Source organism: Pleuronectes platessa, chromosome 22, assembly GCF_947347685.1.
Source record: "Pleuronectes platessa chromosome 22, fPlePla1.1, whole genome shotgun sequence".
Lineage (NCBI taxonomy): Eukaryota > Metazoa > Chordata > Actinopteri > Pleuronectiformes > Pleuronectidae > Pleuronectes > Pleuronectes platessa.
Window position 1 is genome coordinate 9,765,784 of NC_070647.1, and position 21,063 is coordinate 9,786,846.

Below are 21,063 nucleotides of genomic sequence, written 5' to 3' on the forward strand. Positions count from 1 at the left end.
TCTCTCTAACCCCGCCCTCTCGGTGCGCGCAGGGACAGTGAATCAAACAGACTTGGCTGGTTTGCAGGCGGAGGAGAATCAGACCCTGAACTTGTTCTCCTGACCGAGTCGCTCAGTGTGTGGGTGTGTGAGTCCGCGGAGCTCCCCCTGGTGCGGCGAAGCGTCAGCAGCTCTACACGCCGGCCCGGCATGCACCAGTCGCGGGGTACGAGGAGGCAGTGAGCCGCAGAGACCCGGAGAGATGCAGGCGGAGGACATGGAGGTGCCGATCATCCATAACCTGAACGACACCGGAGACAGACTGAGGCAGAGGGGGAAAGATGTGTTCAAGGAGCAGCAGAAGGAGTCGGAGGTAAATCCGAGAGGCGGTTGTGTACAGTGGGAGACGCCAGCGTGTGGTGTTGGGGCGCACTGGAGGTGTTTGTGTGTGTGTGAGTGAGTGAGTGCGTGCGTGTGTGTGTGTTTGTGTGTGTGTGTGTGTGTGTGTTTGTTTGTGCTGGTGTGAGGTAGAGAGAGAGAGAGAGAGAGAGAGTGTGTGAGTGTGTTTGTGTGTGTGTGCGTGCATGCGTGCGTGTGTGTGCGTGTGTGTGTGTGTGCGTGTGTGTGTGTGTTAGACAGAGAGAGACAGAGTGAGTGTGTATATGTATTAGAGAGAGAGAGTGTGTGTATGGGGGGAGACAGAGATAGTGTGTGTGTGTGTGTGTGTGAGAGAGAGTGAGAGTGTGTGTAGTTGTTGCTGGGGAGTTTTCAGACTCATGTGTGTGTGTATGTTTGTATTTGTATTTGTGTGTGTGTGTGTGTGTGTGTGTGTGTGTGTGTGTGTGTGTGTGTGTGTGTGTGTGTGTGTGTGTGTGTGTGTGTGTGTGTGTGTGTGTGTTCTGAAGCATACACATGCAGACAGACAGGCTCACAGACACCAAGGTGCTATTTTGGCACCGGCTCCTATAAATAACCCAGCAGTAATCCTACAGTGGTGCTCACTGAGGGGGAGGAAGGTGGGGAGAGGTGACTGCTGCTGTCAGGACCTCCACCTCTACCACCACCACCACCAGACCCACTAATACCACCTAACCACCCACTGCCATCACCATCCATAAATCCACCACCAGATCCACCACCACCACTAAACCCTATACCACCACTACCAACAGCACCAGATCCAGTCAAACCACCACCAAACCGACTTCCACAACCACCAGATCCACTACAGTCACCACCAGACCCACTAACATCACCAAATCCGTTACTTTCAATTAACAATTATTCTTTATCCATTCAAAAAGGCTGAGACGTAACCTCATATCACGTTTATTAGGATGAGTGTTTGGAGTCGCCCTCTAAAATATGGACCTGTATGTCTCCTTTGGTTTTTATTCACATCTTGTGGTAAAATGACAAAAAGATGGGTTCATATTTGTGGGTTTCTCAGCCCCCAAACAGATGTCTTCATCCAGGGCCAAAACCCTCCACCTATTGTGTGATCACATTGAATGGTGTTTGAAGGAATTGGAGCATATTCATGTCCTTCTGTACTGGGGGGGGGGGGGGGGGGGGTGCGTCACTGATAGTGTATTGGATGAATGACAGAGACATTGAAAGCACTTTTCGGAGCCGTGGGCTAATGCTGATGCTTCCTCACTGCACCAGAGACCCGGCGTCTGTGATGTTGACCTAAAATCGGAGTCGCTCATGTGTGTGCGTTGACCGTGAAGCAGTCATGTGTTGTCCATGTGGCAAATGTTGGTCAGAGTGGGGGTGTTGACGTCGTGCCTGGTGATAGCACGCTGATGTGGTGCAGGGTGTGTGGCCGTGCCAGGTTGGAGTGGGGACGGATATCGCTGTCAGCTGGTGGAAGTTGGGGGGGGGGGGGGGGGGGGGGGGCAGTGAGTGAGACTGGAGAGGGAGAGAGGGTGAGGAGGAGTGAGTGACTGAAAGAGAGAGAGAGAGAGAGGGTTGTCTGTGTTGCAGGGAAATCTCAGTTGGCTTTGAAAAGAGCAGTCAGTCACTTTTACATCCTCAGGTGACAGTGGGCTCTTTAGTAGACACCTCAGGGACGGGGCCACTTGGTGATTTTGAGTCTTTGAGTCAAACATTCCCTGAAAAATTAATCTCCAGTCTTTATAAAGGGATATTGGTTGGTTCCAGCTTTTTAAATGAGAGGATTTGATATTTTTCTCAGTTTGATAGTTTTGCAGATCAAGAATCATTTGGTTTAGATTGCTTTGGGTCAAAATAGGAGATAATTTGAATGTGTGCTCAAACAAATTGAGACAGGTATCTCTATAATTTGTGACACATCATAGTAAACAGCTTATTGATTAAATTAAATAGTAATTGAAGGTTTAAAGTGAAAATCATTGTAAGTTTATTGCTTCACACTTTATATCACTAATTTACAATCTTTGGACTCATTTCCTTTCTTTTAAAAAAAAAAACACTGTTTTCCTTTCATTCTTTTTTTTTACATTGATATTAGTATTTCGAAGGCGTTTGAGCTTTATTTAATTTAAGGGCTACTCTAGACAAAACCAAAGATGGAATGGAAACAATCACTCCACGTCTTTACCAGTTCTCTTTTAGACTGTGTAAAAACAATAAAAGATTTGTGGGGGTAGTTCGCCAGAGCACCTCCAGGGTAACCAAGGAGAGTTGATTGACACAGCTGAAGTTAGTTGGCCAATGAAGTCTCCCTTGATACATGTAGAGAGACACAGAGATGCAGGAGAAGACACACGCCAGAGCTGAGCTGTCATGACAGGCAGAAACTGATAGACAACTTATGTTTTGTTGTGTTAATGTTTGCTGTTTTTCAATTAACGTGCTGAAACGGGGAATGTTCATCTCTGTCTGTTGTTGGGAGACCCCGGAGCCAACGTCCATTGCCACAGTTTCTCTTAGATTACTGTTTCAATTTGTATTTTTGTAAAGATTATATATAATAAAATTAAAAAATAATGTTCTTATGTACATTTGTCTGTCTTATTAACAGATTGTAATGGTACAAAGCCTAGAAATGATCTTGGCTCAGCAATATTTTTTCAATTTTTCCCACAACAGAGATTTTATCAGGTAGGGGAGAGCGGGGTAATGTGAGAATTTTTTTACATTTGCTCCCCTCTAGGCGAGCTAAAATTATATATCGGTAAAATGTACACATGTCCCATTAATTCAGGATGTATCGTAGCAATGGAAATGATCAGGATGTCTTCAGCACAAAGGGCAGTGAAAATATGATTGTTTTTAAAAAAGTGGTCTTGTGTCCCACTTTACCCCAGCTACGGGGTAAAGTGAGACAGACCAGAGAAATCAAGGGGGTAAAGTGATCCACTTACTTTTTCCACTTTAAAACTATCTTAACAACACATGTTATAATAGTTAACATCCTGACAGCTAGATTGACAACCACACATTCCAAAACTAATATCGGACTAGTAACAGAATCATGGGGATTGGTCAATTAAGCACATTTATAATTATTATGATTAATGTGATCTCTTGCACACCCTAGCTTTCTGCATATTGTTTCTCTGTCCAATTGGCAGGAACAGGGATATTGTTTTTCTCTGCGTATTCAAATGCCAGTTCACGGCACTTAACTGGAGCAAGGCCATGGAACTGGTCAGCTAGTTGTTTCAAGTGTTTGGCTCCTCCTCCATCTCATCTGTGAATATTCTCTTTGCCTCAGCTACTGCACCCCACGCTACTGATTTTACTTTCCCTTTCTCTTTCTTTTTATGAATCTTTTGAGGGTTGTCTTATCAATATTCCTATCCCTTCCAGCTTTTCTTAAGGATTTCTTTCCTTGCATGATCTCAGCGGCTGCACTCTCCATTTCTGCGAGGGGTGTTTGGCCCCAGGTTGTATTCAAGCCCAAAAAAGATCCTACACTTACTGTAATATGCAACTATTATAATCTTGAGTTCCGGCTGCACCCACATCTCCAAGCTGGGACACTTATTTGTAAGTGCATCTTTAAAAAGGAAACTTGAGTCGTGGGTCCTCTAATTTTGATGATCTGTTGATTGGACAAAACATAAATGTTTTAAGACGTCCCTTTGGCCTTGTGGACTGAACTGATCTTAAAAATGTTTGTTCATAATCATAATTTTCTTTCTTTCAGTAATAAATAAACTTGAATGTGAAGGGACTCTACAGTGACAGCAGTGGATGACTGTTGGTGTATCGATTCTTTTTTTATATTTTGAAATTGAACTTTGTATAGTTTAAGCAGCAACCACAAAATCAGCAACATGTGATTAAACTATTAATAAACTATAAGTAGTCATCCATAAAATTATGATCAAATGACACGGTCACACAAAGTCGAATACAGGCAAATGTTGAGGGTCAAAGTTTGCTTTAGTTGAACTCCACAGAAAGCCACGTCGCAGATTTGCTTCACCGCAGGAAGTAATCGTTTTATTCGGCCCCTCGCTGGCAAAGATTAGAGGAGAACAGGAGGTGCGCTACAGATATATATTCAATTATTTGTGACCGTACCCTAATAATAATTTCTGCACATTATCATATGAGAGCTAGCAGTGAAATTGCTGCTCCTAATTGGCCCCTTGCAGCTTGATCACTACTGAGCAGTTACACAAAGGTGATACTATGTTGTTACATTCATTTGTAGTGTTGGACATTCGTCATTTTGGTCTCAAGGCCCCCCGCCCTGTTGTGGGTAATTCCGGTGAATCATCCGTGCTCCCAAGCGGTTTTTCATTTCCTGGTTTACAACTGCAGTAATGACATCAAACCACATTACTGCGGCTTGGCGTCATAAACAAACCGGTGGCTGACGTGCTGCTGTGTATTTCAGTTGGTGCTGACTCGGAAGCATCAGGTATTTATACATGACAGCACACAGCAGTTATTCAACCAGGGCCAATGACTCAGAGCACATCCTTATTTACCGTCGTGGGCTGGTCCGGGCCTCGGGGCGGTTCTCGAAGGGTTTAATACGTCTGATGCTCGGATCCTGGAGGCCTGCTTGTGATGTCCTTTAAATCTCATTAACATGACATGGATCTGTAATCATCCTTGTAGGGAAATGTCATCAGTTCAAGTCTCACACCCAAAAGATAAACAGAGAAAAAACAAGAATATTCCTGTCGCCAGCTTGATTCTCTTACTTCTGTTTCCCTGCTGTTCGTCCCAGGAGGCGATCTCACACGTTTCCTGGTTCTTTTATTTGATTCTTTCTTTATCATATGGACTTATTGGAAATCCACTACCTGGTTTGTATGACTACAGGCTTTTTTTATTAGCTTGCTTTTATTGAGGTGTGACTATATATGTGTACTGAGGATGTGAACTCCTCTTTGAGCCTGTTTGCTTGTGTCACTGAAGTGTGTGTGTGTGTGTGTGTGCGTGTGCGTGTGTGTGTGAACGTGCATCTGTGCGTCTGTCTTTGCACTTCTTAACTAGTTTTTCATCATTAGAAAGAATATGAGGTTGTATTATAGTCTGTATACAAAGATGGACGAAGCCTCCATCTTGCAGTTTTGACATCATTCAGAGCAAGAATCTGAGCAGTAATGATTGAGGTTCAGAGCCTTGGCATTGACGTCCTGCTGATAAACACGCTCGACCAATCACAAGATAGTCTCAGCTGTGAGTCACGACTTGTCACCCCATTTTTATAGCATTAAATAACTATGGTAACATGGAGGTGGCATGGTTTATAACCCTAACTGCAGCCAGCCACCAGGGGGTGATCAGCCCGATTTGGCTTCTCTTTTGAAGCTGTCATGTCGCCTATCTTTGTATTAAGTCTATGGGTTGTACTGTGCTTTGAGACGATCAACAGCACAACCCACTCAACATCACAATTTTAACATAGTGATGCTGAGAGCTTCCGATTTACTTATCCACAGCTATATTTATTCTATTACACACCTGCTGTATGTATATATATTCATATGTTAAAATATGTATTAATTCGGTCCTGTACATATATACTTCATTCAGCTTAACTGTACATAATTCATGTCTGTATTACTGCGCCCACTTTAATCATTCAGTATTTATTTACCTACTTACAATCAGTTTCAACGGCCGTTATCATGTTCACCGTTCTTTTACACTCATAGACACTACTCTCACTTGTTGTTTTGAATTGGAATTGAATGCTCTTCTGAGTAAGATGTTATTTTGTAAAAAAGTATTTACTAAGGAAACTCACACAAGCGTATTCCATAGTTATCAACAGTGGTTTGGATATTTCAGTCTGGATCTCAGTGGTGGACTGACATCGTCATCCCTGGAGCCGCTATCTTTTTTCATTCCTGAAAGCTTGGACACGTGCTAATCACAGGGGGAGGCTGAAGTCAGATCTGAGAGAAAGTCTGGACACAGCAGCTAATCTGCCCTGCAACCGGGGCCATGTCGACTCCTGCGTCCTCTCTTTCCTGCGGTTTATTGCTTCACTGGTGCAGCAGGACGGACGAGAACCTCCTGTGACTGTTCAGTCTTTCTGATTAAAGCGGGGCTGTAGCTGTGTGTGCCCATTGAGAGCACCTGTAATTGTGAGTGGCTCCGGATAAGAGGGAGTGAGAGATACAATTATGTAAATTACTTATCAGCAGCGTGTTGAGATCCAGCAGATAACACACACACACACACACATGATCAGGCAAAATTGTGAACGAGCCTGAAGCGTGTGGTAGCCTGTGTGTGTGTGTGAGTGAGTGAGTGTGTTTGTGTGCAGGTGATATGTAGAGCTGAAGTGTGTACGAATGCAATTGGAGTGCAGAGTAGTGGTAGCTGTTGCAAAGTGCGAATAGCCTGCAGTGTGTTTGCGTGTCTGTTTGTATGTGGGTGTGAGGGCATCTTTGATTGGCTGAGTTCAGTGTCACACTACTGCACAAGCTCATGTGTGTTTTCTTGTGTTCACAGAGCTCCATGGACTCTCCCAACCTGGAGTTCGAGTATGGAGACACGGACACAGTCACCGCTGAGCTCTCAGGTCAGACTCCTCCACAACTTACAGTGAAATGTTTTAAAATTAGTTTTAAACTAAATCAGCTCCATTTGCAAACACACTTTTTACCCATCTTATTGTTTTCATGTCTGATGTGCTGCTGAAGTCATGAATGGTTTTCATGTGTGACATAAGAGCTAACCCACACAATCCACATAATACCTCTGGTTTCTACTCAGCTTGCAAATTACTGTGTGCTAATGATTGGAAAAATAATCCTGCATCTGCACTCATTATCATGAACAACACTGTAATTATATATTTGAGTGTTAGAGTGCATACCTCTGCCAAAGCCCTTGAATTCAATCAAGCCGCCAAGAATCATGAAACACAAGAGTGCAGTACCTGTTCTAAACCTGCCTGTTTGTTTGGCCTGTGGTGATGCTGGTTACAGTTTTCTTTCTGAAACTGTAAAAATATCCTTCAATAATTGAGCTGTGACAAAGTAAAGACCGGCTGCTGGAGTCAGTCCACAGAACCCTGTTTATTCAAAGTTCAGTGAGGCAGAACCCCTGAACTGGAGAATCAGTTATTAATATTGAACGGGTCACACCAAGTTCAACACTGCACTTCCTTGCGCTCCAACAATACAAAAGTGTGAAGATAATATGATGACAAGTTCTGGAGGAATATGAGCAACACACAGAGGGACAGAGATCTGTGGGATTATTAGATTAGATAGTTTCCCTGGGAAATTGGTGATGTATCCAATGGCGATGTCATAAAAAGTGAAAATTAAAGTCCAGGATTTGTCCCATGGTCCTAATCTGCGCCTTAATTTAATGTCTCTCTCGTGGTCAATGTCCCATTCTTTCACCAAGTCTTGTGAAAGGCTGTTCAGTAGGTTTTGGGTAATTCTGCTGACAAGTCAACAAACCGACACACAAACCAATTGACAGGGCTGAAAACATGGTGGAGGTCATAACCTGACACGTTGTTAAAAGCTGAGAACCAAATGTTCTGGTCACACACAATCTTCATTGTGTGACTAATGATATGAGTCATCATAAACACTGATCATACATTCAAGCTCCAGTATCTGTGTATATGGTAACAGTTTATGTGCATCCTGGTTTATAAATCCCAAAAGAGGCATAAGTGACAGATAAACCAAATTCAACAGTTTTTTATTGCTGTTTTTTATTCTGCTCTTAAATATCGTTCGCTTAAACCAAGACATTAACAATAAATAGAAACACAAAATAAAGACAGAAGTATAGCATTAAGATATTGTTCAAAAATTGTAAAAATACACTATATACTTTAGGCAGCTCATATCTATGAATGTGTGTAATTTGTTGCAGCTTGATTTAAATTTAATTGGACTGTTTGGCCTTGACGGATGTGGGGTTTGGCTATAACTCTATATTATTGTGTTCACAGAGCTCTACAGTTACACAGAGGAGCCGGAGTTCGCCCTCAACAGAGACTGCTTTGAGGAGGACTTCAGGAGCCATGGTACTGTGTGTGTCTGTCTGTGTGTGAGTGTGTATGTGTGTAGCCTGATTGCGTAGTCAGGTTAAGTTCACCCAGATATCAGAAAGATATCCTGGGTATGTTGAACTCACTTCGTAGTAAAGGCCACGGGTGTGACTGTCAGAGCCACTTGTACAGAAACGTTAACACAAAACAGGGTCACAAACAGACACACTCAACCAACACAAGTCCACAGCCAGCAGACCAGCGCTGCTGCTGCTGCTGTGGCTGCTGTGGCTGCTGTTGTTCCTTGTTTATTACAGAGACCTTGACAGCTCCTCCGACTGTGTGGCTTGTGTTGACTGACACAACAAGACTGAGTCCCTTTGTGTAGCTCTGAATTCCCCGACTGGCTCCAGATTACTGCCAGATAACAGCGTCCCTAAGTCAGAGGTTGAAGGTTTACAAAATGTTTCCATGCAGCATTGTTCTGCTTTCTCAACACGGTAAGCATAAATCAATTAATGTAAATACAAGAAACATCTACATTTCAGATTGACTAACTATAATTATTCTATTGTAAGTCCATTTCTTTTGTTTCTTTCCTTTTATGCATTTCTCAGCTTCACACTGTTACAAACAACCTTTGTTCATTCCCTTGATTAACATTGCTTTGCCGTAGTCTTTCATTGCCTCCTAAAAACATTATTATTTTACCTCCTTCTCCTCCCCGCACACTCAGAGTCCATAACCAAACATAATTTGTTTTCTGCTTACCTTTTGGTTTGAGTATGTGGAGAATCGATAGGAGCAGCCTCGGACCTTGGGGTCTCCGGTCTTTCTGGTCAAAAGACTTCTTTTCAGGATGTCGTCATCGAAACTTCTCTTAGGAATCACGTCGGGGTCACCAAATTGTTAACCGTGTTCGTTTATCCTAAATATGAGAAGATGAGCCAAACTCGGTTTGTTCAATCAAGTATTTATTTAGAAAGCAATGAAAGGTAACAATCAGCAAAGCAATGGGCATCCAACAAGTCGCATCAGAACACAAGACCCATCAGAACGCATCAAACAGCCGGCGCCTGTCTATTTTATAACAGTAGATCTTGGTTCTTCCTCCTCGAAAGTGCGCAGGCGTAGTCCCTCCTTCTTGGCTTTGGAATAAGGAAGTGACAAGTCTCAAAATGTTCATCTCTTGACCAGCCTTGACACAGCTGATGGCATGTGGGCCAACGGTGTTGACAATTGGAGAGAAGATTATTGTGTTCTTGCTATATCAAAACAATGTTCTGTTTGTACAGACATTCAAAACATTTAACCAAAACAACGAAACAGCATTGTGACGCAGACACATTCTAATTTTCAAGATTAAACACTTGGAAGGAAAGGGTTATTATTAATCATTTGCGTGAAGGCCTTATCTGGCTCAAACTACTTCTATCTTTATTCATTTAGAGTTGAGTTAGACACAGACGAAAGCTAAAATATTGAAATCCTAACAACACCAAAAGCTGTGAAAGCTCAGTTTTCTCACATCAGACGTCCAACGTGAGCCAGAGCTGCTCTTCACTGTGCGTCTGTGGGTTTTTATTTTTAAGCCGAGTGGTGTGAGGCGAGGGTGACCAGGAACATCAAAGCTCTGCTTTTTTAATCTGTTCAAAGACTGAATTTCCCCACAGATATTGATGGGAGGGGCCCCCATCACAACTATGCGATTAATGTGTCTTTGCAAAGAACAAAGCGGCCTTTCCGACGTGAACTTTTACATTTTTGCCAGTTTAACAAAGAGATCAAGCTTTAATACAATGTTTCTTTACTTGATGTGGAAAAATATAAAAGTACTTCATTTGCTGGACAAATTCGTACTACACAACACTCAATTGTGATTGGAATTTCTTAAAATGACAGAAACCATCTCTGAGACTCATCTCTCTGACGTCGACATTTTTGTTCCCATCCAGTTACATTGGGGCAAATGAGACGATATGGCTTCACTTTTTAGGAGTTGTCATGTCGCCCATCTTTATTTGTATAGATATATACAGAGAAATATCCCTGAACTGTTCCCCTCAGCTATAAGGGGTGTTGTAGCCTCTTTTACCTCATTGTTTTGGATTATATACAGCCTATGGTTTATTTTCAGTTTCCCCCATTTGGTGCTTATCATTTCAGTAACAACCCATTTCTTTGGAATGAAGGACCAATAATGTTGAAAACATTGTGTCACACAAAGACCATTGTGAGAATCAACAAGATGCCACAAAGGACCCAGGGCTCTGAGAGCATAGACAAAACAAAAGCATCTTTCCGTTTGGACCAGAGCGAGAGAGCCAGATGATCTGTGTCCTCCTCTATCTCACAAGTCCTCTCCGAGCCGAGCGCAGATGAATAGCAGGATTAGAAAAGAGCTCCGGCTGCTGTTTTACAGAGATAGAGACCGGAGCTGCCTCTTTGCATTACAGGCTTTTCATTAGTGTGTCTGTGTTTGTGTGAGCGCTGCATGTGAGCTGTCAAAGGCTGGTTTTACTGATTTGCTTTTGCTCTTTGTGTGTGTGTGTGTGTGTACATCACGTCCACTGAAAGTTTACTAATCTGTGTTTTCCACATCTAGCCAAAATTCTCAGTCGCTCACAAGAATGACAGTGATTATGACTAACATGTCTAATTTTAAAATGTGAGTTGACAGTGTAAGTCAGAGTCTCCTAGTAGAAGATCACTGCTCCTCTGATCATGATGGTCATCATGACTCTTAAGCTGATTACTGTCTACTTAATCGAATTGTCTATCCAGAGAAGGCCTGCTTGTCATTTAAGTTGTCTTTTTGTGGTAGTGTAAGATCTGCTTTACATAAGACTAAGTTTATGCTAATAATCCTTGAATACATCTGCGACAGCCAATGGCCTTGGGCATTATCTTTTTGGGTTGTTCGTCTGTCTGTCGTTCAAATTTTGGTAAAAACATTAATTTAGACTCAAGGAAGAATCGATTTGATTTTCTTGCCTGAAGGTCAAAGGACAAGATCACAGTGGCCTCACACCGGTGTGAATGTGATATCCGGACTGTCCATAGCGAATATCATCTGGTACAATTCACTTGGACTCACTGATTATCTTTCAGTGTTCAAAGTCAAGGTCACAGCTGCTTTGACAATGCGTTTTTAGCCTCTTGAATGTGATATCTCAAGACTGCTTCAGGTAATTTCTTCAACTTTTGATCAGTTGTCACTTGTACACAAAGATAAAGTGATTTAGTTTCAGGGGTCAAAGGTTAACCCCTGCTATTTCTTCTGCTTTTCCGGTCACTTTTTAATATCATATCTTTCCTCGAACTCTGTGTTGTGTTCTAGGCAGGAGGTGGATCGAGCTGGCAGTGGAGGAGCAGAGGACGTACGTGATGAGGCTGCTGGACGCTCTGGAGGTGACGGACAGAGACAAGAGGCTGAAGGTCGCCCGAGCCATCCTCTACCTGGCCCAGGGTACGTAGACCTACCACAGTACAGCCAGCAACTTTCACAGCAAACCCACTGTGTCCTTATAGAAGGAAAAATACAGCTGTCTCTAATATAATTAAAATAGTGGTTCCATTCTATTTTTGGGTCCTTAAAGTCATGACATTGGGCTAGCATGCCTAGTAGCAGAACCAAATGGAATTCAGCATTAATGTCGTTGCTGGCCGTTTTTTTTTATCAGGATTTTCTGAAACGTCAATAAAGAAAATGAAATCTTCTTCTCTTGTCTTTCTAAAAGTTGGTGGTCAATGTTACGCTCTGTAGCACATATTTTATGTTGTGTGATGTTTACAGTTGAAACGCTTTTTATGTGAGAGAGAATAATGTGTTTTGGATCTGGGAATAACAGAAAAATTATAATCACACAACAAAATATATCCCGCTTTGTGTCCTATTTTCCTCGCACCTTTACCCAGGAGTGTTTGATGAGTGCGACACCGAGGTGGACGTGCTCCACTGGTCCAGACACAATGTCTTTCTGCTCTACGACATGGGCATCTTCACAGCACTGCTGGAGCTGCTCAGCATGGAGATAGAGTGAGTAGGCTGCACTGCACATGCTGGGGATATATGAGTCATTAAAAATTGACAAAAACTGCCAGACCACCAATTAATAATAATAAATCAATAGCATCATTCTTAGGGAGGAGCAAAACAGCTCTTTTTTAAATAAATTTCCCACTTGGGTCAGGGCCTGCAGCAATAAAGGAATGGAGAGGGCTGTTGTATCGGGAAAAAATGCGATTTATGATTTCTTATCTGGAGGTCTTTCATCGAGTGGGCAGCAGGTTTCACACCTCCAGAAGGTCATAGGTTCAATGCCGGTAAGACTCGTTACAAGATCAAAGTTCTCCCAGAATCCTCCAATTTCTGAAGCTCGGGCTCCCTCCCAAATCCCACATCTCCTTTTTTACAGCTCCCTCAAATGACAGCAGAGGAGGTTTCTGGGCTTAGAAATACACACAGAGAGAAACCGAATGCAGGAACACAGGAAACACGCTGTCTGTGATCCACACTTCAAACCATCTGGTGAGGACGCAATGTGGCAGCGCCTCCTTGAAGTCAGCTTTGCTGCTGCTGGTATCAGTCACAGTTGGGATCCAGCGTTTCTTTTTGGTTACATAAGCTGCTCTTAGGCATCATTGCACAGTCTGTGCTATCGCCAGGCTGCACAGCAAAGCAATCCTGAAAATGCACACATGGGGCTCTTCAGGTCATGGCTGGTTATACCAAAAAAAGGAAAAGAAGAAGGCATCAAATGGAAAATGAGTGTGTTTGATCTACACAACATATCATCATTTACTATTAAACGAGTAAAATAATGTAATTGTTTACTTGTGTGTGTGTGTGTGTGTAAAGCAACAGCCAGGCGTGCAGCAGTGCTGTGAGGAAACCGGCCATCTCTCTTGCAGACAGCACAGAGCTCAGGTGAGGAGTATAACCACAACACTCCACATTCTTAACATAAGGACAAAGCCAATAAGTCATAGGAAAATATATATATATGTTTTTATATTGTATTTTCCTATTTCTCAGTTTTATGTTTCCTCTCTTGCTGTTTACCCTTGTGTCGTTCGGCCTCATTTATAAACAGATGTGCAGACTTACCTGCATGAACACGTACACATCTAATCCAAAAAAATCGAATTATCTTCAGTGTTGCTCACATTCATTTTCAATCTTTGCTTCCACTTAATGGGATAGATTTTTTAGGGAAATTGGCTAAACGCTCCTTTACACACACACACACCCGCACAGACACACACACACACAAAGCTCCCCTGTGCAACCCCCTGATGAACACTTGCATATAATTACAGGCTAGAGGAGCAGATTTGCAGCTAATTACAGCCGTTAGATTGAAAACCGATGTAGTTAGTTTGAAAAAAGTGAAGCACATAAAACCCATCAGGTGAATGTGGATGGATGCTGCCTTATTCTTCTGGCAGAGCCCAGGAATTATTTCCTCCCATTTTTTTACAGGCACAAGCAGACTGCAAATACCCAGTGTTAGACATGGAGATCCCTTGTAAGCCTATTGATGCTGTTTAGGGCGCCAGTTATATGCCTCTCACACACACACACAGTCAAACTCACCTTTGTGCATGTTTCTTGTCTTTGCAGAGTGTTACTGAGCATCATGTATTTGATGGTGGAGACCATAAGAGTTCAAACAGAGGATGACAGACCTGAGTGGATCACAGCCAGAGAGGCCTTCAAGAATGAGTTGGGTATGTGTCATTCACTCCTGGAACTACACAGTGCTATGTTCTGAGAGAGATATTGGCTTGACCTCTGTCTCTTTAGGTTCACCTCTGTACAACGGAGAACCCTTTGCCCTGCTCCTCTTCACTATGGTGACCAAGTTCTGCAGCATGAACGCCCCACACTTCCCCATGAAGAAAGTCCTCCTGCTGCTCTGGAAGACGATACTGGTTAGTACATCACAACCAGTCATACATCATCCACAAACATGCACAAACATGCCGGGACGGAAGATAAGAGAAAATCCCCAAAAAAGTATTGCTTTAGTTTATCTTTTAGTGGGTTGTATTGCATTTTAGATGTGTAAAGACTATTTCAGATATGTGTTGAATCTAAATTGTATCGGCTGAAGTGCTAACAAGTCACAGACATTTTAAACTTAAGATCAGGGGACACACAAATATGTTATTTCATTTTAGGGTCAACGAATCAAACAGGTAGTGAAACATAATAAATAAAATGCAAATTACCTACAAAATACACAAACCACATGTATAGATTTATATATATATATATTGTGTATAGCATTATATTTCCCCACGCTGTCTTACTGTTGGTCCATCTTTCTGTCCAGTTCACCATGGGGGGCTTCTTGGAGCTCCAGCAGATGAAGGTGCGGGGCCGGGAGCGTCTCAACCTGCCTCCGCTACCGGAGGACAGCATCAAGGTGGTCAGGGCGATGAGAGCGGCCTCGCCCCCGGCCTCAGCCATGGAGCTCATCGAGCAGCAGCAGCAGCAGAAGAGGGGCCGCCGCAGCCGCAGGGTACAATATCTCCCTCATCCTCCACACAGATGATCTAGATTTACTGGGAAATCTGCGAGTATGTCTAAAATGTCACAATTAGACAGAAAAAGTCCCGGATCTACACCAAAATTAAATGGGTTCTTTTCCAGCCCATGTCCCATCTTTTTACCAAGTTTCATTGGAATTTGTAGTGTCGTTTTTGAGTAATCCTGCCGACAAACAAAGGAACAGGAAAGCATAACCTACTGGATGCAGATAGAACAATCAGTGCTTAAGTTTCTTCACAATATTTGAAAAGACACCTGCTGTTGAACCAGCTGTTAATTTATCTCAGTAACAGAAGTTGTTTGATGCCTTTAACTCAACAACATAACTATATTACTAACATCACATTATGAAAGCTAACCAAGACTCATCTCTATAATTTGCGCTTTATATTGTTGGACAACTCAACTTTTTGATTTGTTAAATTCCCTCTGTACCTTTTCTTTCCAAAAGTCCAACGTCATCAGTTCCCTGTTGTAAGTCAGTGACCACAGATGATCTCGGTGCTGGTGTCGGGGCATCTCAGCCCCTTGTATTTTGATAGAGCTTTGACCCAACAGCCTCTTTCTCTCTCTCTTTATAACTGTCTTATGGTTTCTCATTGGCCGTCTCCCTTGTGTCCCCACAGAGTGCCTTTGTTGATAGCTTGGAAGGAGACAGTCCCTTTCCCAAGAAGCAGGTCTTTACCCACAAATTCCCTCGTTTTCCTTCTGCATTTTCCTCTCTGCATCGAGCTGGACTTTATTGCACTCCTTTCCCACGTCCTTGCAATCTTCTCTTTCTATTTTCCTCCTCTATCTGCCCCATGCCCTTCTTTATCCTTCTTCCTAATTGTTCTGTCCTTCCCTGATCTTCCTCCTCCTGTCATTTAACCCTACCCAAGCTTGTTGGTGTTTGCCCCAGTTTTCCCCTCGCATGTGGATTTAGATCTGATCTGTGTCAACAAAGAAATGGATCGGAAACTCAAAAGTTAAAGCTTGAGTCACTGCAGTGTTACCTTGCTCTCTGCCTCTCTTCCTTTTCTCCACCTGCTTATTATTCACTTTCCCCCTTGTGTCTTCTATTTCCCTCTGTCCTTCACTTATCTTCCTTTAATGCTTCATGTTTTATTTTTAATCCCCTCCCCATCTGTCTCCTCCATTCCCATGTACACTTTTTCAATCTTACTTCCTCCTCTGCTCTTTCTCCTCCCCATCCTTCCTGTCCTCACACTGTCCCTCTGTCTTCACCTCTCCCCCCTTATCTGCCAACAAACATTCCTCCCCTCCTTACCTATTTCTTCCTCTTCTGCTCTCCCACCATTCTTGTCATCCGTTTGCTGCTATTCCTCCCACCTTCCTCCCACCTCTCTGTGCTTATCCCAATGTTTTCATCACTTCTCCAACATCATACCGTCCTCCCCTCCTCTCCTTATCCTATTTCTTCTTCCTCTGCTCTCCAACCTTTTCTTATCCCTGTTCATATTTCTCTCTCCATTTCCTCTTCATCCTCTTACTGCTTCTCTGCTCTTCCTCGCACTTTCCTTCCTCCTTACTGTGCCTGTTACCTCCCTCTCCAACATCCCCCTCTCCTTATTTCTTCCTCCTCCTCCACTGTGGCCTGCTCAGTACATGGGTATGGAGTTTTTAGAGATAGGGCTGACTTGCTGGCTGTATCATTGGCACTGGAGCGTTCACTGTATCCACTGTCCCCATAAAGACGGTCACCTCAGACATCTGCAGTAGTAGCATCCCCTACCCTGTGTAGTTTTCATCACATTGCTACTGGGTTTGGCCTCAAAAGAAATCACCTTGCACTGTGGACTCTGGACTAGGGGTCAATGTCATGAAGATGCATTCATGGAGGAGGTGAAGCGAGGTCATTACAAGAAATGTTTTACCTCTGGAGGTGTTTGGGTTTCACCTGACCTCTCTCTGAAATGGATGTCATTGGAAGCGTCTGTCCCCTAACCCCGACAGAAACAACATTTAGCTTGACCTCTCACTCAGCAGAGAATGGCTTCTCCATAGATAATGGCTCCCGACACTGTTTCTCCTCCACCTCCTTCTTCCTCCCTCTCCACCATACACTCCTCACTTAGCATTGGCATTAGCATTAGCACTGTCACTGGCGCACCATACAGCGAATGCACTATCTCAATTAATGTCTAGGCCGCTGACTCATATGCCTGATGCTTGCACTATTGCCACACTCATTCATTAGAGAATTTGATACTGTGTGTGTATGTTTGTGTTTAACGCTTGAACTAAAATGGGATTGTTTGTTGAGGAGAGCTTAAAATACAGTTTAAGCCATATGGGCCTTGCTTGCATTTGTTGCTGTTTTGGTTAAACGTGTGGTAAGTCTAATTGCTAATGTTGCTTGAAGTTGCTGTGGAAACTAAAGATAAATGTGACATTGATTTATTTATTTATTTTTGGGTACTTAAATGTTGTTTTTTACACTACGTGACCGAGGTCAGTGTAAATTCATGTGACTTTTCCAGTGCATTGGGACGTCTTACAATCTACAAACTACAAACACACTACAAACATTACAAATTTGATTACTTTTTCTAGATTATCCCGATCAGCAGATTGAAACAGTTCACACGCACATATTTGATTTGTTTTCCAGTTGAGGACCACATATGAAACTGGCATGAATCTGAACTGAAAATGCCTGGTTAAGTGCTTTTCTCTGTGTTCCTTGTGTTACCTACCTGAGGGAATGAAAATCCTGTTTGTAAGTTTACCTGCAGTGCATTTACATTATTCATATGGTCATTTGGGAGACACCAAACCTTTTGGGGGAATACGGGAAAGTAGATATAGCTATCAGCCAATAGCCATTAATCCAAAACAATTTCAGTTGTCTCCTAAACTTCACCTCTTCTAAATAATGGCTTAGTGGCAAAGCATCAGTATTGTAATATTTAAAGCTTCCAATGAACTCTAATTGCTTTACTTTGCTGTTTTCAAATGTAGGTTTTAAGTTGTTCAAATCAATTTAGTCCATGTTGTTTGATAGTATCACACAGTATATACAGTATTCTGATCAGCCTACTGGTTATGTCATCAGGTAAAGTGTGTGTACTGGTTTTGGGTCAAGTCATTATGCAGTTGTATGATTTTGCTGCTGGTTAAATAGAAATGTCAAAATCATTGGATGGATTTGTTACTCAGTCTCATTCTAACCACCTGTCCTCTCTCTCCAGCCCCTGGTCAAACAGGACAGCCTGGACACGTACAACGAGCGGGACCCCTTCAAGAACGACGATGCCCGGGACGAGGAGGAGGACCCTGAGGACACGGACAGCGGCATCGAGGGCGAGGTGGACCCTCTGGACCGCGAGATCATCATCCAGCCTCCGCCGCCACCGCCTCCTCTGAGACCTCCAACGGAGAGGGTCAACTTCCCCAAGGGCCTCCCCTGGGCCCCTAAAGTCAGGTTAACTGCTCAGTTCTTTTGTTTCGGACTCAGCTTTCAGCAGCACCCAAGACACTTTTTAACAATTATAGGCTGCGGCTTTGTTAGGAAAGAAAGATAAGGTGCTGTACACTTAAATTTCTCCCATACTTTGTAATGATATATAAACACTTAGAGCACACAAAGCTGTGTTACAAACCGCTTATGTGAAAGCTTTCTATTGCAGGCACTAATTGCTCCTAAAATGATCCCCAGCAGACGTTTAAGTCGTCTAACAGCACTAATTCCTGAGAATACAACCTCCAAGTTAATGTTGGCCGCCTGCCATGTTAACCACTACATCAGAGAAACCTTGGCTGGACAACCAGGGCTGAACGCCATTATCTTTCTGGAAGCTCTGAGAAATTAAAGCTAAATATATGAAATCGTCTCTCCTCGCTCTCTCATCCAGCAATATGTTCTCCATCTGTGTTTTCCAGACAGTCGCCTGTGTGTCTCCGCAGGGTGCAGGCTCGCTGCTGCTTGGAGGACATGAATAATGCATCTCAGAGAGGACACTTTATATTATTTATCATGCCTCAATATCTGCAAACCTAAATATCTGCAGACCTGAAGTGTGTTTATGTGCATTTCTGCAACACACAGGCCTGATCAGTGGCAGCTTCTGAACCCACTGCACAGAGAGCAGCAGCTGATAAGATTTGAAAACGCTTGTGTATGTTTGTGTGGGTGTTTGCTTGCCTTGAAAATCCTGTGAATAGTTGCCTGTTTGGATACATAATTGTAGCAGCGGGTGTTCAGAGATGGATCTAAGATCTGACTGCAGCCCGTCTGTGTGTCCACAGGGAGAAAGACATCGAGCACTTCCTGGAAACCAGTAGAAACAAGTTCATCGGCTTTACCCTGGGAAAGTGGGTATTTTTTCCCACTTTGTGTGCTCGTATTATTCTTTCAAACTTTCCTCTCAGAGTCTGGTCTAACTGAGGGTTGTTTTGCAGTGACACAGAGACCTTGGTGGGCTTACCCAGACCCATCCACGAGAGTGTCAAGACTCTGAAACAGGTGAGCTTCTCTTTCTCTCTGTAGTTTTTTACTCATTTAAGAGCAAATGTCTTCTCCTTGGTTTTTCTTCTTTTCTTTGGCTCATTACAGTCTCCTAATCAATACTCCCTCGCTGCTGAATCCCCTGACACTGGCCTCCCACTTAAAAATCCATACGTCCTGTTTACACAGACTGAGAAGTGTAGTTACACAGATTAATACCCCTCTGGTTGTCAGTCAGCAATGCTAATTAACACTTCTACTTTGATTTGCAGTATTTAATGTTCTTTTTCTTTTTCAGCACAAATATGTGTCTATTGCTGAGGTCCAGATCAAGAGGGAGGACGAGCTGCAACAGTGTCCGATGACTCTGGTCAGTTATCTTAAAAAAAATGTAACATGGGAATTTTATGCTTTTCTCAAAATTTTTGAAGACCACACATGAGATGAATGGAATTTCTAATGTGATGAATACGTAATGAGGAAATGCAGTGTATTGTGTTGTTCAGGGGGAGGAAGATGTGGAGGAGACTTCAGCAGAGATCCTGTACCTGGGTATGCTTCCTAACCTCTCCCAGTATGTGGTGAGTAGCTGATAATACTAAATACATACACTTCTATTGGTCTTTGTTTAATGTGGTCGTCCTTTGCTGCATGTCATCCCCCCCTAATTCTCACCCTTAATCACTGGCCTATCAATAAAGGGCTTAAACTTACAAAAATATATTAAAGAATTTAAATCCTGATCTAATTTAAGTAAGATGTGGGCTTGAAGTTAAGTAGGAAACAGATTTTGAAATGTTTTGGAATGTCTATAGTATGTCTTTTTAACATATACACATAATGTAAGACACGCTTTTTGTCGCTGCAAACCTATATGTGGATATACAGTAATTATTAGATGTATTGAGGAACTGCAAATGGAGTTCAGGGGAGATTGTCTCTATAATCAGATGGAGGAACCATTTCCTTAGAGTAACACGGTTCTGTTGATGCATGAGATGCAATTTAAAAGTCCTGACCTCGGCTAAATTTACCCTTCTCTAAGATGATGAATGTGTCAATCTGTTTCTTGTGATGTTTTTTTTACTCTTATTTTTTCCTGTGACAGATTGCCCTCCTGAAGCTGCTGCTGGCCGCAGCTCCCACCTCCAAAGCCAAAACGGACTCTATCAACATCCTGGCTGACGTGCTGCCTGAGGAGATGCCGTGAGTCCTCTCCCAGACTGCTGTTTTCATGCAGCCACAGACATACAGAGCCACATATACAGGAGCTGTTTTTTGAGCATTAAAGCACTCGAGTCACAAATGTTCATAAAACTCAAGCAATCTCTTTACTTTTCTTGTCTTTATTTGTATAAACATAGGCAAGAGAAGGTAGTTTGTACAACATTTAGATTTTTGATGGAAAACTATCAGAAATATGGTTTGTCTGGGTTGTTTTTCTGCAGGTGACTCAATGACACTGAGAGGTTACTTACTTAGAAAAATATTTTTAAAAAGGCTTTCACATCCCAGTCTGATATTTTATGACATTTTTACTTCAGCTTGCCATTAATGGAAAACTCTGACCTGAAAATATACTTGTTTTCAAAGAGGAATGAGCTGTCAGTCTTCTAATTCTTTTTTTTCTTTTATGGAGAAAAAGCTGTA

General features: G+C 42.7%; 1 protein-coding gene across 1 annotated transcript in view; it reads left to right on the forward strand.

Annotated features, from left to right (window-relative positions):
* The first annotated feature begins 226 nt into the window (after positions 1-226).
* The window catches only part of strip2 (striatin interacting protein 2), a 24,552-nt gene continuing 3,715 nt past the window's right edge, over positions 227-21,063 (forward strand). Inside the window, exons 1-17 of the mRNA XM_053414927.1 lie at positions 227-352; positions 6,898-6,967; positions 8,366-8,440; positions 11,745-11,873; positions 12,323-12,443; positions 13,266-13,334; positions 14,031-14,137; positions 14,214-14,341; positions 14,746-14,934; positions 15,590-15,640; positions 18,158-18,390; positions 19,215-19,280; positions 19,368-19,431; positions 19,712-19,783; positions 19,920-19,994; positions 20,522-20,619; positions 20,697-20,711. Coding sequence (XP_053270902.1) covers positions 242-352; positions 6,898-6,967; positions 8,366-8,440; positions 11,745-11,873; positions 12,323-12,443; positions 13,266-13,334; positions 14,031-14,137; positions 14,214-14,341; positions 14,746-14,934; positions 15,590-15,640; positions 18,158-18,390; positions 19,215-19,280; positions 19,368-19,431; positions 19,712-19,783; positions 19,920-19,994; positions 20,522-20,619; positions 20,697-20,711 — 1,673 coding nt within the window. The 5' untranslated portion in view covers positions 227-241. The remainder of the gene's footprint in view (positions 353-6,897; positions 6,968-8,365; positions 8,441-11,744; positions 11,874-12,322; positions 12,444-13,265; positions 13,335-14,030; positions 14,138-14,213; positions 14,342-14,745; positions 14,935-15,589; positions 15,641-18,157; positions 18,391-19,214; positions 19,281-19,367; positions 19,432-19,711; positions 19,784-19,919; positions 19,995-20,521; positions 20,620-20,696; positions 20,712-21,063) is intronic.